Source organism: Salmo trutta, chromosome 26 (genome assembly GCF_901001165.1).
Source record: "Salmo trutta chromosome 26, fSalTru1.1, whole genome shotgun sequence".
Taxonomy (NCBI): Eukaryota; Metazoa; Chordata; class Actinopteri; order Salmoniformes; family Salmonidae; genus Salmo; species Salmo trutta.
The window spans coordinates 21,944,049-21,964,767 of NC_042982.1; the positions used below are offsets into that span (position 1 = coordinate 21,944,049).

The 20,719-nt window shown below is 42.8% G+C and overlaps 1 protein-coding gene across 1 annotated transcript in view; it reads right to left on the bottom strand.

Moving 5' to 3' along the window:
• Positions 1-20,684, bottom strand: part of LOC115163428 (nucleoredoxin) — an 83,064-nt gene extending 62,380 nt beyond the window's left edge. The window contains exon 1 of the mRNA XM_029715282.1: positions 20,192-20,684. Coding sequence (XP_029571142.1) covers positions 20,192-20,500 — 309 coding nt within the window. The 5' untranslated portion in view covers positions 20,501-20,684. The remainder of the gene's footprint in view (positions 1-20,191) is intronic.
• Positions 20,685-20,719: the final 35 nt, after the last annotated feature.

Below are 20,719 nucleotides of genomic sequence, written 5' to 3' on the forward strand. Positions count from 1 at the left end.
ACTCCAACCAAACCCATCGCCAGGCGTTCCCTTTCATGATTTCCCTGTGCTTATTCTACTTATATTTGGGAACTTGAACGTATGCCTTTCAAGTAACTATTACCTTCAATATGTTTGGAATGCGTGTAGTGGGTGTTTTATTGCGTAGCCGAGACATACAATAATAGATTTTACAACAGGACGTGACGGCAGTGGAAATGTACACTGCTATAATGACCAAGTTAACCTGACTGGCTACAGTATACGTGGCTCTAGTCAGACTCACGCCAGTGCGGCAGCTCCACTGACCTCAGTGATTTCGGGCTGCGTACCAAATAGGGCCGGGACGATACCAGTATTGCAGTACTCATTAGTATCGTGGCAAGGAAACAAAACATGAAGTGGATTTTTAACTTCTTTAAGAAGAACACAATATTTTACATATAGCAGGTTTTTTTAAAAAGGACCAAAGTGTTTGTGGTCTGCTTCATTTTTGTCATGGGAAGAATTTTTTTTTTAAAATCACGATACTGGTACCGTCACAGACCTAATACAAAATAGCATCTTATTCCGTATGTAGTGCACTATTTAGGGAATCGGGTGCCATTTGGGACGCAGACTCAGTCTACATAATATTCAGTCAGTCAGTCTGTCTCCAGGAGAAATCCCTCTCACACAACAGATAGTCAGCACCTCCCACATCATCCTCTCTCTACGCCACAGCTAGGCCAACTCTGGATGTTTCTGGCCAGGTCTCTTTTTTGCCTCTTTTCTCCTCTCGCTGCAATACCATCATTACTTATTCCTCCATATTGGTTGCCTTTCCATCAGCTCCCATGTCTCTACTCTGGCCTGCCTGTACATTCTACAGATTCCATGTCATTTCTCAACAATGTAATCACAAGACATTCTTCGCCCGTAAAAAGCTTGCAGCTGCTGTGAGCAGACAACTATTTCCCATACATAATGTCACTACTCTGCTTTAATTTGCACTGGGGGCTCTGGCTTGACCGTGTGGGATTGGAAATATTTTAACAGTCAATGTAAAAATCGATTTAATTTGAATACGTGTGGCTCTGGGAATTACTTTCATAATTATTTACTCCATTGAAAGCAGAAAAAGTGACACCATAATGTGTTATATTATTTGAACCTATAATGATATGAATCAGCATGCGGAAGGTGGTGCTTTACCATTCATATTTCATTTGTTTTCAGGACCAGCTTGCCAAGCAGTACCCTTGAATAATGGTTAGTGAGTGCTAGTGTCCAAGTGCTCATACGACACACTAATAGAACTACTGAATCTTTAATGAGGTCAACAAAAAGCAGATGGAATGATGTGAATGCCCTGCCAAGGAGAAAGCAGGCCAGGAGGTATCCTCATATCCATTGGGCCAAGTAAATATTATGTCCAATTACATGGAGGGCATATTGCTGTAGTAATGTGTAGGGATAAACAGACATATGGACTGACTGATGTTACTGGCAGCATACAATATTCGATATTTGGATTACTAATCAAGAAATCGGTTGGAAGAGAGTTATGTAAATCCAATTGTAAACATTAGTATTTGCCAGCTATCTCCAGAGACAGCAGGGAGGGGATGAGAACCAGAGTTGAATCTGATTGGATTCTGACTTCACCCTGGCTGCTATGACGATTGACAATGTCAAAACTGCCTTGCGCAGTGCTCTGCCAAAGTTCTGATCTCAGTCCCCACCGCCACTCTATTCACCGGCTCGCTACTAAAACAGTACATGAACTAGTTTCACTGTGGGTTGTGCAGAACAAGCACAAAGCAATGCAAAAATAGCTAGATTTGGTTCGTTCTGCCATAACCATTCTGACAGTGAGGGACACCTGACAATTTCTCAATTACCCTAATCAGCTCAAATAGAAAGCTCACTTTCTGTTATAAAGATTGGCTGGAAAAAGGCTGATTCGATATTATGGAAAGGAATCTTTAAGAAGGCACAATGCATTGCCATCCAACCTTAGACACACACCACTTCATTATCTTGTAGCTAGAGATGAACGGCTTCCCTACAATCACATCCGTCTTTAGAGGGGGCTAGGATCAGAATACAGCACTACAACGTAGACGTGTGCGGCCCGCAACCTGATTCAATACAGCCCGCAGAATCATGCTCAGATCAAAGAATTTGCGATAGTAAAAAGTTTTGAAAAACGTATGTTATTCAAATTAAAAGCCCAATGAATACTCGCCTTTGTGTAATGATTTAACTCCCACCGCTTGTGGGACATTTATTTTGAAGGCACTTATAATTCACAACTGCACAAGGACATACAGCGACTGACACACACGTCACAGTTACAAATAGTTGCTAGATTGAAAAACACATTTTTGCTCAATTTCTAAGATTCCAAAGAAAAGGAAAGTAGAAAATAAATGTTGGGTGTTCCAGCAAGAGTGGACATCGAAATATTTCTTTATTGAGGTATCAGGGCAAGCTGTGTGCAAAGAGAGCATCGCTGTGGCTCAGTTCCCTGTGGCTCAGTTCCCTGTGGCTCAGTTCCCTGTGGCTCAGTTGGTAGAGCATGGTGTTTGCAACGCCAGGGTTGTGGGTTCGATTCCCACGGGGGGCCAGTACAAAAAAAAATAAAATAAAATAAATAAATAATATGCACGAAATGAAATGTATGCATTCACTACTGTAAGTCGCTCTGGATAAGAGCGTCTGCTAAATGACTAAAATGTAAATGTAAAAAAAATGTCTTGGAAGACTACAACTTGCCCTGACACCTCCAGACGAAGCATGCAGAGAACTATAGGAATATGTCTTCTGAGTAGAGGGCAAATGCATCGAACAAGTTGCTTTCTCAGTTGCAAAAGCAGCAAGGACTTTTCACAATACTGCATTCAGCAAACTACGGAATTGCAAGAGCTAGTTAGCTATGTACTGTCCCACAGAATTGCTAAACATAGCGAATAACTTGCTGATGGCGAATTCATTAAATAATGTTTAATTGACTCTGCAGCAATACTTTGCCCCGACAAGAAAGAGCTGTTTGAAAACGTTTTATTTATTTATTATTTCACCTTTATTTAACCAGGTAGGCTAGTTGAGAACAAGTTCTCATTTGCAACTGCGACCTGGCCAAGATAAAGTAAAGCAGTTCGACACATACAACACAAGAGTTACACATGGAATAAACAAACATACAGTCAATAATACAGTAGAAAAAGTCTATATACAGCACGTGCAAATGAGGTAGGATAAGGGCGGTAAGGCAATAAATAGGCCATGGTGGCGAAGTAATTACAATATAGCAATTAAAACACTGGAATTGTAGAATGTGCAGAAGATGAATGTGCAAGTAGAGATACTGGGGGGCAAAGGAGCAAAATAAATAAATACAGTATGGGGATGAGGTAGTTGGATGGGCTATTTACAGATGGGCTATGTACAGGTGCAGTGATCTGTGAGCTGCTCTGACAGCTGGTGCTTAAAGCTAGTGAAGGAGATATGAGCTTTAGTGATTTTTGAAGTTGTTTCAGTCATTGGCAGCAGAGAACTGGAAGGAGAGGCAGCCAAAGGAAGAATTGGCTTTGGGGGTGACCAGAGAGCTGAGATAAGGTGGGGCTTTACCTTGCAGAGACTTGTAGATGATCTGGAGCCAGTGGGTTTGGCGACGAGTATGAAGCGAGGGCGTACAGGTTGCAGTGGTGGGTAGTATGCGGGGCTTTGGCGACAAAATGGATGGCACTGTGATAGACTGCATCCAATTTGTTGAGTACAGTGTTGGCGGCTAGTTTGTAAATGACATCACCGAAGTCGAGGATCGGTAGGATGGTCAGTTTTATGAGGGTGTTTGGCAGCATGAGTGAAGGATGCTTTGTTGCGAAATAGGAAGCCAATTCTAGATTTAAATGTTGAATTTGAGATGTTTAATATGAGTCTGGAAGGAGAGTTTACAGTCTAACCAAACACCTAGGTATTTGTAGTTGTCCACATATTCTAAGTCAGAACCGTCCAGAGTAGTTATGCTGGACGGGCGGGCAGGTGCGGCCTGCGATCGGTTGAAGAGCATGCATTTAGTTTTACTTGCATTTAAGAGCAGTTGGAGGCCACGGAAGGAGGGTTGTATGGCATTGAAGCTTGTCTGGAGGTTAGTTAACACAGTGTCCAAAGAAGGGCCAGAGGTATACAGAATGGTGTCATCTGCGTAGAGGTGGATCAAAGAATAACCCGCAGCAAGAGCGATATCATTGATGTATACAGAGAAGAGAGTCGGCCCCAGAATTGAACCCTGTGGCACCCCATAGAGACTGCCAGAGGTCCGGACAACAGGCCCTCCGATTTGTCATACTATCAGAGAAGTAGTTGGTGAACCAGGCGAGGCAATCATTTGAGAAACCAAGGCTGTTGAGTCTGCCAATAAGAATGTTGTGATTGACAGAGTTGAAAGCCTTAGCCAGGTTGATGAATACGTCTACACAGTAATGTCTCTTATCGATGGCGGTTATGATATCGTTTCGGGCCTTGAGCGAGGCTGAGGTGCACCCATGAACAGCTCTGAAACCAGATTGCATAGCGAAGAAGGTACGGTGGGATTCGAAATGATCGGTAATCTGTTTGTTAACTTGGCTTTCGTTTCACTGTCAAGACGAACAGTGACGCGGCGTGTTGAGGACTTCACAGAGAATATGGAACAACAGTTGAAAGACAAGGTAAAGGATTTAACTTATTTATCCTTGGCCCCGGATGAGAGCAGTGATGCACGTGACACGGTGCAGTTGTTGATATTCTTACGAGGCATAACCCCAGACTTTGAAATTACAGAGGAGCTTGCTTCAGTGCAGTCAATGAAGAGCACAACCACAAGAAAATATTCATTGGAGGAGGTTAATAAGTGTGTGGCAAAGCTGGGACTGAGTTTTGAAAAGTTATCCAGTGTGACCACTGATGGGTGCCCAAACTTGACAGGGAAATACTTTGGCCTTTTGAAAAGGATACAAGATCAAGTAGCTGAGCTGAACCCTGATCAGAAAAGTATTTTCCTGCATTGCATTATTCATCAGGTGGTGCTCTGTAAATGTGTCCTGAAAATGAGCCATGTTGGGGATACAGTCACTAAAGTGCTAAACTTCATAAGAGCAAAATCTTTAAACCACAGGCAGTTTGTCTCACTGTTGGAAGAGAGAGTGGGGTCATGCAGATCTCCCCTACCACACAAATGTGAGATGGTAGAGTTTGGGGAAGGTGCTTAAAAGGGTGAAGTCCTGAAGTCAGAGATTGCTGAGTTTTTGTAAATGAAAGGAAAATGTGGAATTCCCTCAACTGCAAGAAAAATAATGGTTGGCTGATTTTGCCTTCACCGTGGACATCATGGTCCTCATGAATGAACTGAATTCCAAACTACAAGGGAAGGGCCTTTTTGCACATCAGATGTACAGCCTTATCAAAGCCTTCAAGGTAAAATTACTCCTCCTGACCCGCCAAGTAGAAGCCAACAATCTCACCCACCTTCCGACACTACTAGTCTGTTCCCTATCAAATGACCAGTGTGAAAAGTACAGTCATGGCCAAAAGTTTTGAGAATGACACAAATATTAATTTCCAAAGTTTGCTGCTTCAGCGTCTTTAGATATTTTTGTCAGATGTTACTACGGAATACTGAAGTATAATTACAAGCATTTCATAAGTGTCAAAGACTTATTGACAATTACATGAAGTTGATGCAAAGACTCAATATTTGCAGTGTTGACCCTTCTTTTTCAAGACCTCTGTAATCCGCCCTGGCATGCTGTCAATTAACTTCTGGGCCACATCCTGACTGATGGCAGCCCATTCTTGCATAATCAATGCTTGGAGTTTGTCAGAATGTGGGTTTTTGTTTGTCCACCCGCGTCTTGAGGATTGACGACAAGTTCTCAAATGGGATTAAGGTCTGGGGAGTTTCCTGGCCATGGACCCAAAATATCGATGTTTTGTTCCCCGAGCCACTTAGTTATCACTTTGCCTCATGGCAAGGTGCTCCATCATGCTGGAAAAGGCATTGTTCGTCACCAAACTGTTCCTGGATGGTTGGGAGAAGTTGCTCTCAGAGGATGTGTTGGTACCATTCTTTATTCATGGCTGTGTTCTTAGGCAAAACTGTGAGTGAGCCCACTCCCTTGGCTGAGAAGCAACCCCACACATGAATGGTCTCAGGATGCTTTACTGTTGGCATGACACAGGACTGATGGTAGCGCTCATCTTGTCTTCCCCGGACAAGCTTTTTTCCGGATGCCCCAAACAATCAGAAAGGGGATTCATCAGAGAAAATGAGTTTACCCCAGTCCTCAGCAGTCCAATCCCTGTACCTTTTTCAGAATATCAGTCTGTCCCTGATGTTTTTCCTGGAGAGAGGTGGCTTCTTTGCTGCCCTTCTTGACACCAGGCCATCCTCCAAAAGTCTTCGCTTCACTGTGCGTGCAGATGCACTCACACCTGCCTGCTGCCATTCCTGAGCAAGCACTGTACTGGTGGTGCCCCGATCCCGCAGCTGAATCAACTTTAGGAGATGGTCCTAGCGCTTCCTGGACTTTCTTGGGCACCCTGAAGCCTTCTTCACAACAATTGAACTGCTCTCCTTGAAGTTCTTGATGATCTGATAAATGGTTGATTTAGGTGCAATCTTACTGGCAGCAATATCCTTGCCTGTGAAACCCTTTTTGTGCAAAGCAATGATGACAGCACTTGTTTCCTTGCAGGCAACCATGGTTGACAGAGGAAGAACAATGATTCTAAGCACCACCCTCCTTTTGAAGCTTCCAGTCTGTTAATCGAACTCAATCAGCATGACAGAGTGATCTCCAGCCTTGTCCTCGTCAACACTCACACCTGTGTTAACGAGAGAATCAGCTGGTCCTTTTGTGGCAGAGCTGAAATGCAGTGGAAATGTTTTTTGGGGATTCAGTTCATTTGCATGGCAAATAGGGACTTTGAAATTAATTGCAATTCATCTGGTCACTCTTCATAACATTCTGGAGTATATGCAAATTGCCATCATACAAACTGAGGCAGCAGCCTTTGTGAAAATTAATATTTATGTCATTCTCAAAACTTTTGGCCATGACTGTATACATCGCTGCTGTGTGCTTTGACCTGTGAGTTCTCTCGTCGTTCAGGAGTTCAAAGTGTTGGAAAATGACATGCTGTTGGTTTCCTCTCCTTTCACCTTCATTGTGGATAACGCTCCCACTGACCTGCAACTTGAGCTTATCGGTCTTCAGTCTGATGCAGTGATTGGAGAACTATTCAAAACAATGTCACTGACAAGGGTCTATGCAGCTCTCGATGAACAAAACTTTCCAAAGATTAGGAGCTGATGTTTGTACTGTTTGGGTCAACCTATGTATGTGAACAGACATTTTCAGTGATGAAATATACAAGTCAAGGCACAGATCATCTCTTACTGACTCTCACCTTTTAGCAATCCTGCGCATAGCGACGTCAGAAACTATACCTGCCTTCACTGTTCTAATCAATGCCCATCAGAGACTTCACTCCTTACACTGATTGAGTAGTTTAAATGTAATGTTGAGCTCTCTCTGTGTTTTGTGCATACCCGTTAACAAGAGTTCAGTCCGTGGTATTGAATGCACAGTGTACTTTTTCCTCCATGTAGTTCATTGCATGTTAATTAATGAAAATACTCATCAAAAGGAGAACATGGATGTGGTTTATTTCTGTGTATGTTAAAAAAGTTAAATAAGTAGCATATCTGGACGGATTTACAGTAGATATATCTGTCAACACAGTCATACAACATGATGATGATGATGATGATATGATTCTGGCCCGCGATGGCAAAAATATATTCTAACGTGGCCCTCCATGGAAAATAATTGCCCGGGCCTGACGTAGACGAACTAATCTAACCAAGTCATCAGAGGAGTCAAAAAACACTTGTAGGGTGAACTGAGTCCAAAAACAGATAGGTTTTTGACCAAAAAGCGGGACAGCGGCGGACAGCAGCGAGGGGAACCGTTTTTGGGGTGACTTTCGTGGAGGTGCTAATAGGCTGTAAAATTCCTGAGATGGAGATTAGACGGCCTGAACCAAGCAACGCTCTCCTCCCAGGAGAGATTACTTCTGGAGCGCAATGGAGTTCTTTCAACTGTCACAAGGGGTGTGACAGAACAGTACTTCAGGGTTACGTGACTGTTCACCTTTCACTGGGGCTCACTGAGACTTGCATAGGAACCTTACCCATTCCAGTCTCGCTGTTAGGTAACAGAGACTTGCAGTACAGTTGGGTAAAGACAAAATCTGCTTGGAAAGTTAATGGTTATTTGCAAATCTGGACTGAAACAAAAACTAGCATTCAAGAGAGGATTTCTTGAAAACTTTAAGTTTCCAACCACAATAAAGAAAATCTCCTTGAGATTCCAGCTCTTTTTCCAACTCTTAAACTAACATGAACTCTCCCTCCTCACCACATATTCTCTCCCTCAGCACCTCCCCCTCTCCCAGAGGTGGATTGGATGCTGCGCTGTCCTCTTTGTCACAAAGCTTTTTAAAGTCCCGCAGAGTAGAGCAGAGCAGTCAGTCTCTGTCTCCCACAGCACACACCATTAGCCAAAGGGAGTGACCAAACCTTCCTCTCAGTTACACTACCAGTCCTCAGCTTATTCCTCTCCTGCTCAGTGCCTTCCTACAGAATGTGCACTGTAGTTATACATGGATTACAGATTATAATATAACATTGATTATTTTGGCAATGTTCTAATACGATGTAATGGTATTTAGGTTCTCAGTGGAATTCTGTCAGCCAGTTGAAAAAAATAAAAACTCCCATCACTTGCTCCCAACAACTCAATAGTAGGCAAGACAGCAGGGCTGGCGCCAATGTGTCAGTGTGCCAGGCTACAAGCTGAGACAGTAGGCCTGTTTGCATAGTAAGCCTCTTTCAGACAGGAGCCAGAGCTGCAATTCCAGTCACATGACCAGAATTCACACCCTTCTCATTCAACGGTCTGCCATCCATCTCCTATTAGGCTGGTGAGACAATGGCACAGGGAGAGGGGTTATTTGAGGGGAACGTTTCAGTGTAGGCGTTCTTGCAGGCGTTAAGGCGTTCTTGCATTGTATACAAACGGTCATTGAAAATCAACTGCCCTAACAGCAGAAAAAGTCAACTGTGAGAGATGAGCTATATTGAACAAAAATATAAAAACGCAACATGCAACAATTTCAAAGATTTTACTGAGTTACAGTTCATATAAGAAACTCAGTCAATTCAAAAAATGTATTAGGCCCTAATCTTTGGATTTCACATGACTGGGCAGGGGTGCAGCCATGGGTGGGCATGGGAAGGCATAGGCCCACCCACTGTGGAGCCAGGTCCAGCCAATCAGTTTTCCCAACAAAAAGGTTTTATTACAGACAGAAATACTCCTCAGCACCACCCCCCTCAGACGGTCCCGCAGGTGAAGCTGCCGGATGTCGAGGTCCTGGGCTGGCGTGGTTACACAAGGTCTGCGGTTGGGCGTACTGCCAAATTCTCTAAAACAACATTGGAGGCAGCTTATGGTAGATAAATGAACCTTAAATCCTTAAATTCTCTCGAAACAGCTCTGGTGGGTATTCCTGCAGTCAGCAAGCCAATTGCACGCTCCCACAAAACATGTCACATCTGTGGCATTGTGTTGTGTGGCAAAATATTCACATTTTAAAGTGGCCTTTTGTCACCAGCACAAGGTGTAACTGGGTAGTGATCATGCTGTTTAATCAGCTTCTTGATATGCCACACCTGTCAGGTGGATGATGGATTATCTTTGCAAAGGAGAAATGCTCACTAATAGGAGGGATGTAAACACATTTGAGAAATTAACTGAGGTGTGGGGGGCAATTACAGACTGGAGGACTGTGTTCGCTGGAGAGGGGCGTCCTCAAGACCAGGGAAAACTCAAACCACGGTCGCTAGACTAACACAGACATGGCAGCATCGCAAGGAAAACAGCAGATGAGGGTGAGATCATCAAGATTAGCATATTGTTGTTATTCTATTTCCATGGAAAGGAAACAAAGTAATTTCTTTCACTCTTAATTAATATCTAGTCAGTATCTCCGGTGTTCCATTTCCTGTAATTGGCTCATTTGGAGAAAATAAATGAGGAAAGTGGGCATTCTTGGAGAGGCTAGTATGTGCTAATTGGGGTTGGTTAGGAATAATGTACGTAAGCTGGAAAATCATTGGTTGTTCTCATTGGAGTGTTACTGTAGGCACTGTGGTGAAGACATGGCCATGCTTGTACTCTCCTGTGGAAACTTCTGGTCGTAAACCACAGAAAGAGAGCCCGCTCAATGGGCCAGCTGCAGAATACCGGGGACAAAGCCATAGGCCCAATCCCAGTGGATCTTTCAGTGGTTCACGGACCACAGACCAAGGTCACAGCCTCAGCGTCTTTGTGTGTTTTCATTTACATGCAGATAACGGATGTAGAAACAGATCAGGTTGCTTAGAGGAGACACACACACACACGACAGACAGACAGAGAGATTCTGGTTGTGGTCTACAAGCCAGCCACACAGCCCCACTGTTTTCACCAAATTTCAGAGGGTAACTTAAACTCCCCTTCAACATCAACCTATTGTCACCTCTCACAATATTACAGTGCTCCCTGTAAAGTGACACACAGAGCAGTGAAAGAGCTAGTAACACTAGCTTGGTGTGAGAGGCAACATTTGGCTCGGACAACAGAGCATCGGTCCACAGTACTTTACTACAGCACACCGTTTCCCTGCACCTTGGCCTTACTGCCTCTCTCTGCAGAGCAGGTGTCTGCCCACATTCCTCACGAGCTCCTGCCAAATATGGCGTACAGAAACTCACAGCTGCAGGCCACTCAGCACAATGGAGACATATTAGACTACATAAGCGCTTTCAGATTGTCTGTAATAAAAAGCACTATAAAAGTTTAATACATTATTATTTACATTACAGCACAACAGCCAGGTTCACTCACACAGACACTGTATGCATCTCAAATGACACCCTATTCCCTATGTAGTGCACTACTTTTGACCAGAGCCCTATGACCCCTGGTCAAAAGAAGTACACTGTAGGAAATAGTGTCATTTGGGACTCAGCCTCCCCCTCAGACTGGGCGAGAGGTAACTGTCACAGAGGGGTCACCAGCACTTAGTTTTGGACTGTTTTGTTCCGGAACCTATTTGCCAGGATCCGGTACCTCGTGACATGAAAAATAATTGTCACTGTTTGCAATGTAAAAATGTGAATAAAAGCAGTCAGAGTTCATTTGAGTTGCCTCTAATTTTAGTGACCCCCCCAAAAAACGTATTGTGAAAACAGATTTTTCAGCCGTGCCTAATATTCTAAGAATTGATTTGGGTTGGGTGACCCGGGTTTATAGTTCGCGCAAAATTGTAGCCTAGAGACCAACGAGTGGCTGGTGCTGTGGTGAGAGAGAAAAGTATGCCTGTATCTCCCACAGAACTAGAATGATATTCACTTTCTATTACCCCCCTCTCGCCGTCTCTGCTCTGATAGACATGAACCTCCAAGTCGTCTCTCCAGCGTTGTAATTCATTATTTATTTCCTTATAGAATCATAGCCGTGAAAAATTATAGAATTACTGCTGTTCAGAAAGAAAGAAATTTTAGCCACAGAGGATCAATATTTTTTTATTGCTTAGATGTGGATTGTGTGTAGCCGTCCGGAATGTGTGGCAAATCTGCCAGTGAACAGCATGCAGCCAAAACAGGCCTTTTGCAATATTTCAAATACAATGCGGAACACAGGTTGGAAAGCAAATGGCTCCTGCTGAAAAGAGAAGAGTAATCTGTCTGTAGAGGCCACCAACATTGTCGATCAACTTCCAAATAGGCCTATTGAGCGAACAGTATTGTTTTACAAAGTAAAATAAGAGAGAGAGAGAGGCTTTTGGCACTAGTACGTCGGCCATCTCCGGTACGTGAGATGCGCATCATTGGGTGAGTCAGTGAAACTGAAAAGCTTTTCTAGAACTATAATTTCCTCCTCATATTGTACAAGACGTGCGTTTCCATACACCTATGTCAGAGGAAGGCCCCCCCATAAATTGTCAATGACTCCAGTCACCCAAGTCATTGACTGTTCTCTCTGCTACCGCACGGCAAGCGGTACCGGAGCGCCAAGTCTAGGACCAAAAGGCTCCTTAACAGCTTCTACCCCCAAGCCATAAGACAACAGAACAATTAATAAATGGCCACCCGGATTATTTACATTGACCCCCCTTGTTTTTACATTGCTGCTACTCGCTGTTTATTATCTATGCATAGTCACTTCACCCCTACCTACATGTAAAAATTCTCTCAACTAACCTGTACCCCCACACAGTGACTCTGTACCGGTACCCCCAGTATATAGCCTCGATATTTTGTGTTACTAAACAAGTAAAAAAAAATTAAAGTAAATATTTCTTGAACTGCATTGTTGGTTAAAGGCTTATAAGTAAGGATTTCACGGTGAGGTCTACACCTGTTGTATTCAAATAAAATTTGAGTTGAATGGATTCAAGACTAAGTTGTTTTTAATGATCTCAGATTGTCAGTTTGTCAGTGTCCAAGTAGCCGGTCATTTCAATCATTTGTGCGGTGTTAAAGATTATGCTAAGGTCTCCAGTCATGTAAAATTATGTAGAATTGCTAATATTTTCCCAGACCCTAGGCTACAAAAAGATTTCCATGTATGCAACTTCAGCAAGCACCTCTACTCTACTACTCTGTGCCACTACGCAAATGCGATGATCTGCATGCAACACTCACTTTTTGTTCCAGCACCTCCCGATTTACAAATTAAGCACTTGGGGTCACCCCACTGCAGAACTAGCCAGGAGGGGAGAGAAGTTAGTCACTGAGGGGTCATTTAACTACGTAATCTTAGCATGGTGGGCTTACCTACCATCCCTTCAGAATGGGGTTATCTAGCCTTTCATCCTGACTGATGGGCAGAAGTTTAAACTATGTCCAGGGCTTCATTTGGTCCTATACCCTCTCAGCATGGGCTTATCAGAAGTGTTTACCCTGTGTGTAATAAGGCTCAGTGTTTGTTCACATAGTTATCCACTTAGCAGCAGTAAATAGCAACCCAAACTGTCACATACAAGTGAAATTGACAGGTGAGAGAGCATCTACACAGGTCAACCCCAACCAAATGTAGCATTTACAGATAGGGAATTACAAATGATCACCTGCAAATAAGAGGGCATGCAGCATGCTTTTCCCAGCTGCTCCTTCCAGGATCAAAAGGCATGCAGCATGCTTTTCCCAGCTGCTCCTTCCAGGATCAAAAGGCATGCAGCATGCTTTTTCCAGCTGCTCCTTCCAGGATCAAAAGGCATGCAGCATGCTTTTCCCAGCTGCTCCTTCCAGGATCAAAAGGCATGCAGCATGCTTTTTCCAGCTGCTCCTTCCAGGATCAAAAGGCATGCAGCATGCTTTTTCCAGCTGCTCCTTCCAGGATCAAAAGGCATGCAGCATGCTTTTTCCAGCTGCTCCTTCCAGGATCAAAAGGCATGCAGCATGCTTTTCCCAGCTGCTCCTTCCAGGATCAAAAGGCATGCAGCATGCTTTTCCCAGCTGCTCCTTCCAGGATCAAAAGGCATGCAGCATGCTTTTCCCAGCTGCTCCTTCCAGGATCAAAAGGCATGCAGCATGCTTTTCCCAGCTGCTCCTTCCAGGATCAAAAGGCATGCAGCATGCTTTTTCCAGCTGCTCCTTCCAGGATCAAAAGGCATGCAGCATGCTTTTCCCAGCTGCTCCTTCCAGGATCAAAAGGCATGCAGCATGCTTTTTCCAGCTGCTCCTTCCAGGATCAAAAGGCATGCAGCATGCTTTTTCCAGCTGCTCCTTCCAGGATCAAAAGGCATGCAGCAGGCTTTTTCCAACGGCTCCTTCCTGAATCACAGACATGCAGCAGGCGCAGGGAGGCGTAGGGCTGAGATATGTGATGAGCAGGGGGAGGTTTTCATCAGATCAGTGATACCCTGATGACAGGCACCCTTAGCCCTTCTCTGAAGCGCCTAGCAACTGTGGCTCTAGTCCCAGAAGTCCCAGGGCTCAGGGGCTCCGACCCAGGGGGGCACGACAGTGCAGTGTGACAGACTAGGGGGCTAAACAGGAGGTATTTTGTGCATCCCAAATGGCACGCTGTTCACAAGGCTTTTCCCCACTGGGCTCTGGTCAAAAGTAGTGCACCATGTAGTGAATAGGGTGCCATTTCAGATGCAGACTCTCTCTCACTGGGATGTTATCTCTTTCCTCTCTTGATTCAGCAGAAACACACTGCCCCAGAGTTTATTTTCCAGCGTTGGCAAAGTGGGGCTTTCACAGTGACTTGGTGAAGGCTGTAATTGATTTACGAGCGGCTCTCCCACTCCTGCTTGTACCTCTCCATGTAAGGCAGTGCCAGCCAAGACACTCCACTCACACACACAGCCTTGGTTCCATAACAACAGGCACCCACCTACCCACCGTTCTGCTAAAGGGTCCCTTGAAAGCCACACACACACACTGTTCTCCTCCCACAGCTACTGTGACCTTTCTATTATGCCAACTCAAAGATGACAAAATATCAAACCGTAATAAAACATGTTCTGTGAACCACAGCTTTGCTGATGTGAATGACGTCTTGTACTGTATGACTTAAGTGAAATCAGAGTGGTACCAATTCAGCTGTAAAAAATGTGAATCTTCAAATGAAAACCTGCCTAAGTCAAACTTAAAGCCCCCAAGGTCCTTTCAAAACAAAACTTCCTCGCTTGTAAAAAATGTAAGACAGTGTCTTCAGTATTCCATCTTATCTCTGCATGGTTAGATAATAAATGGGAGGGAAGGGGGAACTACTGAAGGATGGGTGGACAGAGGGAGGGGCCAGGTGGGTGATGAGGCTCTGAACGAGGCAATGGAGTGAGATTGCTGACTGTACCAGGAGATGAGCCCTGTGTAGCTCAACAGAGCAGCCTCTCTCTCTCTCTCTCTCTCTCTCTCGCTCTCTTTCTCCTCCCCTGCCTACAGCCAGAGCCCAGCCAGGCCTGAAAAGAGGGGGCAATAGGGCCACTTACTACCCACAGACCCACAACCTCAATGCAGCACAGAGCCACTCTTTACTAGTTGCTATGATCACACTCGCATGCAGGCAAGATCAGTGCCCGACGTCGTCTTTTCACTGATGGGGTAAACACAGTCCCATGATGCCAAGTTGTTCAATAGCGGACTTCACACTTCTTCAAAGAAGACCTCCCAGCTGGACTGGACTCAAATGTGTTTCTTCTACACAAACATGTTGATTTAGACGAGAGCATTACCTTGTCTTGCTATCCTCCCATTTACTGTAAACAGGTTCTGATTGCAATATAGGCACAGATGCCTTTAACCATAGTATGTATGATAAAAGCACTGGCAAGTCATATTGGTGTGGGTTGCCACCTTGTTATTTCTTTTTAAATGAACTAAAAGTCCTGTTAAAATGAATTGTAAAGAATTTAGGTAAATTAAACCGCATATAGAGTTGAAGTCGGAAGTTTACATACACCTTAGCCAAAAACATTTAAACTCAGTTTTTCACAATTCCTGGCATTTAAACCTAGTAAATATTCCCTGTCTTAGGTCAGTTAGGATCACCACTTTATTTTAAGAATGTGAAATGTCAGAATAATAGTAGAGAGAATGATTCGTTTCAGCTTTTATTTCTTTCATCACATTCCCAGTGGGTCAGAAGTTCACATACACTCAATTAGTATTTGGTAGCATTGCCTTTAAATGTTTTTACTTGGGTCAAACGTTTTGGGTAGCCTTCCACAAGCTACCCACAATAAATTGGGTGAATTTTAGCCCATTCCTCCTGATAGAGCTGGTGTAACCGAGTCAGGTTTGTAGGCCTCCTTGCTCACACATGCTTTTTCAGTTCTGGCCACAAATTTTCTATGGGATTGAGGTCAGGGCTTTGTGATGGCCACTCCAATACCTTGACTTTGTTGTCCTTAAGCCATTTTGCGGCAACTTTGGAAGTATGCTTGGAGTCATTGTCCATTTGGAAGACCAATTTGTGACCAAGCTTTAGCTTCCTGACTGATGTCTTGAGATGATGCTTCAATATATCCAGATCATTTTCCCTCCTCATGATGCCACCCACACAACATGACGCTCCCATCCCCGTGCTTCACGGTTGGGATGGTGTTCTTTGGCTTGCAAGCCTCCCCCTTTTTCCTCCAAATATAACAATGGTCATTATGGCCAAACAGTTCTATTTATGTTTCATCAGACCAGAGGACATTTCTCCAAAAAGTACAGTTGCAAACCCTAGTCTGGCTTTTTTCATGGCGATTTTGGAGCAGTGGCTTCTTCCTTGCTGAGCGGCCTTTCAGGCTATGTCAATATAGGACTAGTTTTACTATGGATATAGATACTTTTGTACCCGTTTCCTCCAGCATCTTCACAAGGTCCTTTCCAAGCTGTTTAAAGGCACAATCAACTTAGCGTATGTAAACTTCTGGCCCACTGGAATTGTGATACAGTGAATAGTGAAATAATCTGTCTGTAAACAATTGTTGGAAAAATGACTTGTAGATATATAGATACCCTAACCAACTTACAAAAACTATAGTTTGTTAACAAGAATTTTGTGGAGTGGTTGAAAAACAAGTTTTAATGACTCCAACCTAAGTGTATGTAAACTTCCGACTTCAACTGTACATGAAAAGCAAGAAATAGCCAGCTCATGTAGACACAGCTGATACATATATATACACATCTCCTCTGAAGCAAAGCTTCTCCTGTCAGGTGCCAGGAGCTTCATATACCTGTCCTGGTGATAAAACCACATCTGTGTAGCAGACAAAGCCTGAGACTACATAGCTTTGCAGCCTTGTGGGTTGGCTATCTGATGCATTATACAGCCTAGCTACAGGAGCAGAAAAACACATTCACATCAATGCACACACAGATGCCAAAATAATAATTCTGAAGGGGGAAATGTATAGGCCACATTAAGCCTTAAGTAAACACTAAACATGTACATGTCTTAGGACATGTCAGAAGGCTATGCTAGTGTGACCTACATCTGACTGCTCACTGAAACATGAATTCTCTCTTCAGTATAAAAACAGAGCGGACAGAGCTGGTCAGTTAAACCACTAACAGACACACTCATTCAGGCCCCTGGTGTTCTGAAGATCACAATTACTCTGCAATTAATACTGGTGACACTGTCCGAGTGAAATGCAAAATTGTACACTACTCTCAAGTAGCCTTAGCCAAGTTGTGGCCGCACTCGAATTTTGAACAATGGCAATGTTAATGCTGCAGAATATTTTCCACCAGCAGCATTCAGAACACAATAATGCTGCACTGTGGAGATATGCTCCTCCCAGACCGGCCCAAGACAATCCCACCCCTTCTTCCCTGCCTCCATCCCTCCGTCATTCCCCCCTTCACGCCTGGACTGCATAATGAAGTGTAACACAAACCATCACCAACAATCTGCATCACATTAAATGGGCCTTGATTCAATCGAAATCATGTTGCACTAAGGGTTAGGGTTCTACAGGAAAATACTAAACTAAGGAAATTCACAAAGAGTTCATAGAATATACAGCACGCTATTTGATGACCATTGTGGAAAGGTTGGGTGGTGTGGAGCCAAGAGGGCAAAGCTCATTTAAAAAGATCCTGTGTGCTCTTACTGTTGAAAGATAATCATCCTAAATGTCTGCATTTCATTGAAGAGGTGGTCAAATGTGATGTAGTAATTACTTGCCAGTATGTGGACAAACTGTGTAGACCTAGATTAGATAAATACATGACAAAACATTCACATTGTAAAAAATATCATTCCACTGGCACAGAGTACTATATGCAGAAGTATTCTTACAGAAAATCTCCTGCAAATCCCTTTTACTAGCCTGGTGTGGCAATGTAGAGACACAGAAGATGGCCATATATACTCTTAATTCAAAGAGAATATTTCCAAATTATAGAGTTTCCCTGGTATCTTAGAACAAGATAATTATCACTGTCCAACTAAAAGCCAGCCTCCATCACCATCTTCTGCTCCCATTATTTTAAAGAGATATAAAATACAATTAAAAAATTTTAAAGCCAGGAAATCATACAGTTTCTATCTCTTTAAAATAATGGGAGCAGAAGATGGCGATGGAGGCTGGCTTTTAGTTGGACAGTGATAATTATCTTGTCCTAAAATGCCAGGGAAACGCTTTAATTTGGAAATATTCTCTTTGAACCAGGAAGTCATACCATACTGTTTCTACCTATCCTGTGAGGCCTAGAGACATGATCATGTCTTTACCAGGCGTTACTCGGTATAATGTCCTGTACTGCCAACAGGGTAGCAGAAGCAGGGCACTGAGAACGGCGCAGCTCCGTCCTCTGCAGACAATTAGATTTATATTCACAGTACCTCGGCTCGCTCCCTCTACCCTTCTCTCCCTCACGATTACAATGTACACATATTATATCCGCCCACCAGGATATTATTCTTTATAGCATATACATTATGTGCATGCAGCTGCAAGCAGAGACACATCAGCTAGCCGAGAGTCTCAGTGGGATTAATTGTAATTTGTTATTAAGAATCATCATTTGTTTTTAAGACAGGCATGCTGACGTATGTAGGAAACTGGAGTTGCAGAGGACCCAAAATAGATCCTGAACCTGCAGCATGATGCAGGTATCATCTAGGTATAATTTATTTCTAATCCTGAAAACATTGCTTTACCCATAAATGTACATGATACAAAACACACTGACATCGGCTTAAACATTTTAAAGGCTTTCACAACATGCTATTTTTATGTTTATTGAATCCATGTCTAGAAAATAAAATACAGATTCAAGATATTGTGGTAATCATATTATAATATAGGCCTAGATTAATTATATGAGAGAGTAACTGTACTCATTTGTCAAACTGCACACACACACACACATCTTGACAAATTGTGATATATTAGCGACATCGAGTTTGTTGTGTGCAAGGCAAAATAATTAATAACTAAATGGACAGGGTACATAGAAAAGATTTAGCCATTTTCAGTGAAAGAAGACCTTAAATCATCATAACATCTATAGGCATAACATCTGCTTTTGAAACCTTTACATTAAACCCATATGAAAAGAGATGGACCGATAATATGATTAAAATGACTTAATGTGACACCTACAGGTATATTTATAGGAAATTTGATTAAATCTGTTCTCCTTTTTCAAACATATGGGTGTTTTCAAATAGCTGTGTAATGTGTATGCCTATTATGAGATGTTGACTTCTGGAACCTAAATAATGGCCCTACAATTAAATAATTACATCGAACAAAAGCATAACAACCAAAGAGTAATCCATTGTCTCGAGTTTCACATATTTCAATAACACTGATTAAAAAAAAATACATTAGACTTTTTTTTACAATAACTCTTTTCAGCATCGATCATTTCACCTGGGCTATAATAAACCTTTGATATATTAGACATATTATAGAATATATATTATTTACTATATTTATATAGCATTGACACTATTTCTAATGGCCTATAATAATTAACGTTTCTCAAGATCTTTGTCAATTTTTTGTAAATTATCCTGCCCCCAAAATGTTTTTTTTCTCCCCCCACTGTAATTTGTTACCAAAGTGTTTGAATTAAAAAAAGGTTTCTACAAATCCCACTATGAATAACAATGCATTGTAGACATCAGCATATCTTCCCACTACCTGTGTGTGTGACATTTTATTATTTCAATATGGATATTTAGGCTATAGATAACCTGTGGCACATGGCACTGCGGTGCACAATATGTTATACCCAATGCAAACAATGGAACCTGGAAGAAATACAGTAGGTCTTCTGTAAACCCTAATCTATATACATAACATAAGAGACAGTGACAAATTCATCTACCTACTGAAAAAAAAAAATAGGTCAGCTGGCAACATTAAAAATAAAATATGTTAGACCCTGTATCAACTTTTGGTTCCACAGTCAGTTATTTCCAATGACCCACATAAAAGCATACACCTGTGCACTGTAAGGTAGGCCTATATAAAATTGGGCCAAGCATGCTGTTTATTTAAATAAGGGTTTATTGGCCAAATGACCAGGTTAGCCTAAATATATGGGTGTCACATTGCGCCCTGATATAAAAACAATTCCAGATTCATATTTGTATTAGTCACTGCTTACCTTTTTGTGTCTATCTTTGAAAGGCAATGCCGGCCATTGCATCTCCTGTAAAAAGTCTTGCCAATGTTTCTGGTCCTGATCAGATGAGACGAAGACGATTTCCAATTTGTCTTTATGTTCAGATGATTTTTTGAACTTGCTATAAAACTCACACAGACTGGCGTTAAACTGCTTACAGGGACCGTTTAAACTGCAGCCGAAGTAGAGCCCGACAAGGGACAGCTTGCTGCCCAGCGCCTGTACATCCACCTCGGCTTTCTCGCTGTTGACGAGCCGCTCCCCGAGTAGATTCACCAGAAACTCCGACATGCTGTTCGAGTCCTTCAAACAGACCCTAATATATTCCGTTCTCTTACCAAGACTGCAGAAAATGAAAACCAACACGCCCTCGTCCTCCAATTTAGCTTCCTTGGAAAAAGCCCCAATTCGTTATATAGCCTATGCTCAAATGTGTGCACAACTACAGATACCATCCACTCAGCTCAGTCGCTCCAATGTGTGGTGTGCAGGAATGCGCTCCAATTATAC